General features: G+C 39.2%; 1 protein-coding gene across 1 annotated transcript in view; it reads right to left on the bottom strand.

Annotated features, from left to right (window-relative positions):
• Window positions 1-3,642, bottom strand: part of limch1a (LIM and calponin homology domains 1a) — a 54,510-nt gene that overhangs the window by 23,777 nt on the left and 27,091 nt on the right. Inside the window, exons 13-15 of the mRNA XM_016280702.1 lie at window positions 2,621-2,935; window positions 1,056-1,463; window positions 323-658 (exon numbers count right to left, since the gene is read on the bottom strand). Of these exons, the coding sequence (XP_016136188.1) occupies window positions 323-658; window positions 1,056-1,463; window positions 2,621-2,935 (1,059 nt within the window). The remainder of the gene's footprint in view (window positions 1-322; window positions 659-1,055; window positions 1,464-2,620; window positions 2,936-3,642) is intronic.

The raw sequence follows: 3,642 nt of genomic DNA, 5'->3' as shown, positions 1-3,642 counted from the left end.
ACAAAAGAGAGAGAGAGAGAGAGAGAGAGAGAGAGAGAGAGAGAGATAAATCAATCAAAGACTAGAAACAAGGAGAATAATTAATTTTTTGTGAAGAAACACCAAGCCAGCCACACATATTAGTAAACAGGCAATAACCACCAAAAATCATTGATGCACAAGACATTCATCTCTTCTCTGTACCGTGAAAATCAACTGCACACAGCAAGTTCAAAACCATATCTAAAAAGGCGCATGTTAATAATTCTCCTTTGCACTGACACCACAAAAGCAGCATTCAGAGCATTCATAGGCAAGCGCTTCATTCCCAGAGGATCCTAACCTGTCCAGAGATGGGGCTGTCTCTTGCTCTCTAGGCTTGAGGTGTGACTGCGATTCACTGAAAGGGATGATTTTATGTTTGACAGCACCAGGTTTGGGCAGAAAGGCATTAAAAGCCTGTCCTGCACTTGGATTTAGGTAAGATCCAGTCCTTCGTGCAAGCATGTCATCCTTCTCAAAATCTGGTAGTTGATCGTCATCCCCACATTCATCATCATCATTGTAAATGCCAGAGCGATTGGCGTTAGTTGCAGACAAGCGTACAATGTCAGGGCACTTTTCTGTTACTACAGCAACTGGAACGGGTGTCTTTGGTACTTGGTCGACTGGTTCATTTCTGTCAAAACAGCATATGCTGATAACTAACTTGACAAAAGAAACTCAGTTTGTGCAATACTCTCTAAGGAAAAAGTAATGCAAACAGGTTAAAAACGAATGCACACATACATTCACTCATACATTCAAAAATAAACTGTTCTGTAAGATGTTTTGAGTGATTGTTAGCTCATTGCTACAGTGTTCTGAGTGGTTGCTATCGCAAACTGGGAGGTTGTTTACTGGCTTAAGCATTTTGTTTTCTAGATATCTGTGCTTCTTTCATTATCTATATTTTTGCTCAAAAAAAAAAATGCTCAAAAGTATTTTTTTCCCCCACCACAACACAGAGCATGTTAGACTCATACATTATCAACAAAAAGAAATGACAGACTTCCAGTTAGTCTTTCTTGTCCCACCTCTGTCCAATTTTGGTTCTCTTTGTCTTTATGACTCTTTCCAGGTATTGGAAGTCTCCGTCTCCACTCGTGCTCATCTGAATACTTCCTTTCTGGGCTAAGGAAGCCACTGTAGCACCGTCTCTCTTGGAACCCGGCTGTGGGAGGAATCTGTTATATGAAGTCCCATTTGCTGGCTTCTGAAATGCTCCTGTTCTACGAGCTAGCATGTCATCCTTTTCTGTATCCGGTTGCCTCTCTTCTTCTTCATCCTCTTCATCATCCTCCCTCTCATCCTTCGCTTTCTCAGCCAGTTCCTCCTCCAGCACCCTGTGCTCGGTGGAGGCCAAAGGCCGTTTAAGGTCAAACATGACAGGGTTCAGAGGTTCAGGGGGCACGATAGGAGCAGGCTCAGGGTTTGCATCTCCACTGAGTAAGTTAGTTCATAATGTATGAGGAGTGGAAGGAAAGAGAGAAACAATGAGTCAGAGACAGAAAAGAAAAAAAATGAGAGGGAAGGACAGAGAACGCAGATACAGGCAAGGAAAGATGCAGTCCAGTGGGAACCAAAGCAACTGCAATGCAGTTACTCAAAACTACAAAACAATTTATTACTTTCTTAAACAAGCACAAATGCATATTTCATCTTTTTCTTGTTTCTTCAGAGTCAGACAGTCAGATATGTCAGTCCAAACCACCACTGTAAGGCATTCACAGCTAATTTCTCTCCTAAACAGGACAAAAAGGTGCAGTTTTAATGTAATTTGTGGGTGCTATAGTTGTTAACATCATGCTAACAGCCTCACTACAAGCCATACACAGCTAATTTCCCTCCTAAATAGCCCAAATAAGAGCAGTTATTCATGACTGCTACAGTTGTTAGCATCATGCTAACCGCCGCTGATGTTGTGGCAGACATGTGGTACGAGTCAGAGCTCTCAAAAAGTTGAGAATTTACAAGTTGTAATTATGAGTTTTCGGAGGATGTGAACAATTCTTTTTTAAAATTTGGAATCTCAATTACGATATTTCCAACATGGCATGAACACACCTTAAGCACTAGGCAAAAAATTATATCAATCTAGTTGGAATATACTAAACAATAAGCAAATTTATATTTTAAATACAAATTCAGGCTATATCTTAGAATTGATTTTTTATTTTATTTTAAACTTTATCTCACAATTACCTTTTTTATTTTACATATTTTTATACAGTATTTTATAAAATAATATAACTTATATATAATATACATAATTTATTTGTATATAATATATTAAATGATTTTATATATTTTTTATATATTTTACATTTTTATATTATTACATATTCAATACTTATTCATTCTCCATGCAATTTACACAGAAGTCTTAAAGTAGCAAAAATACTAATGGTTGCGCTGAAAAAATAGTCAAAGTGTATAGTTTAAGTGTAATATATATTAAGTATTACATATATAATTAATATTATTTTACAATATATATTATACTACTATATTATCAATGACCCTCAGGGAAACAATATGTGACAAGCATGTATTTCTTGCACATGTATCTTTCTCCTCCTGCCTTTCTTTCTCTCCCTACCTGCCAACCGCTCTCTTTGTCAGTATGGAGCCCAGCCCTATGGTGGGCACAGCAACAGGTGCCATCGAGAGGAGATATCGAAGCGTCTCTGCCTCGTCCCCCTGTCCCTCTCCCCCTTCCTCATCCTCCTCCTCCTCTTTCCAGGAAGTACTCTCCATCTCTGTCACACCCCCAAATGTCACAAAACGCCGCCGTTCACCAGAGAAACGTTCTCGGCAACTGGCCAGTTCGTTCTTGGCAACCTTCGTCTTGGATGCAACAGAGCGGCAGCCTTTCTCAAGACACGTCTGACACAGAGCGACAATAGGGTCATCGCTGTTCACACGCACACACATACATGACACATGTAAGTAAAGAAGAGAAAGAAAGAAGAATTAGAGGAGCAGATGGAAAGAAATGATGAAAACTAAAAAATACTAGTGCAGAAAGACCATGTCAAGTCAATGATATAAAGAGAATTGTCATGGATGTCTGGACGGGAATTTGTGTGATTTCCAAATAAACCCACTGACGCTGATGCAAGCATGGCCTTTTTAAACATACAAAAGGGAAATTACTATACTGAAGGAATGACACACACAGCCTTGGCTCTTCTACAACGGTTTAGTATGTGGTCTAACACACACATGCTCCCCTCCCTCGTTCTCTGTGAGCATCTCTTGCTTTCAATAGTTGCCTTGGTGACGTCTGTTTGCTAGAGAGGGGCTTCCCTCTCACAAAGGCCCACTTTAACAAACATCTCCACAACAGCGTAACAAGACAGAGCCCTATTACGCAGCACTCAAGCCAATGACAGACCAAGCTTCTTGGCTGTAAGCTTTGAAGCTCACACTGTCTTAACCAGTCGTAATACTTTTTCAGCAGCAAGTAATTTGTCTGTCTACACTGACAGCAAACATACAGTGTGACGGCACACATTCACAGCTAATCAAAACATATATGAAGAACATACTCCCTACTTACAAGCATTATATATATATATATATATATATATATATATATATATATATATATATACACAC

The sequence above is a fragment of the Sinocyclocheilus grahami genome, unplaced genomic scaffold (genome assembly GCF_001515645.1).
Source record: "Sinocyclocheilus grahami isolate Dianchi unplaced genomic scaffold, SAMN03320097.WGS_v1.1 scaffold143.1, whole genome shotgun sequence".
NCBI lineage: Eukaryota > Metazoa > Chordata > Actinopteri > Cypriniformes > Cyprinidae > Sinocyclocheilus > Sinocyclocheilus grahami.
This window is presented reverse-complemented; position numbering and strand designations above follow the sequence as displayed.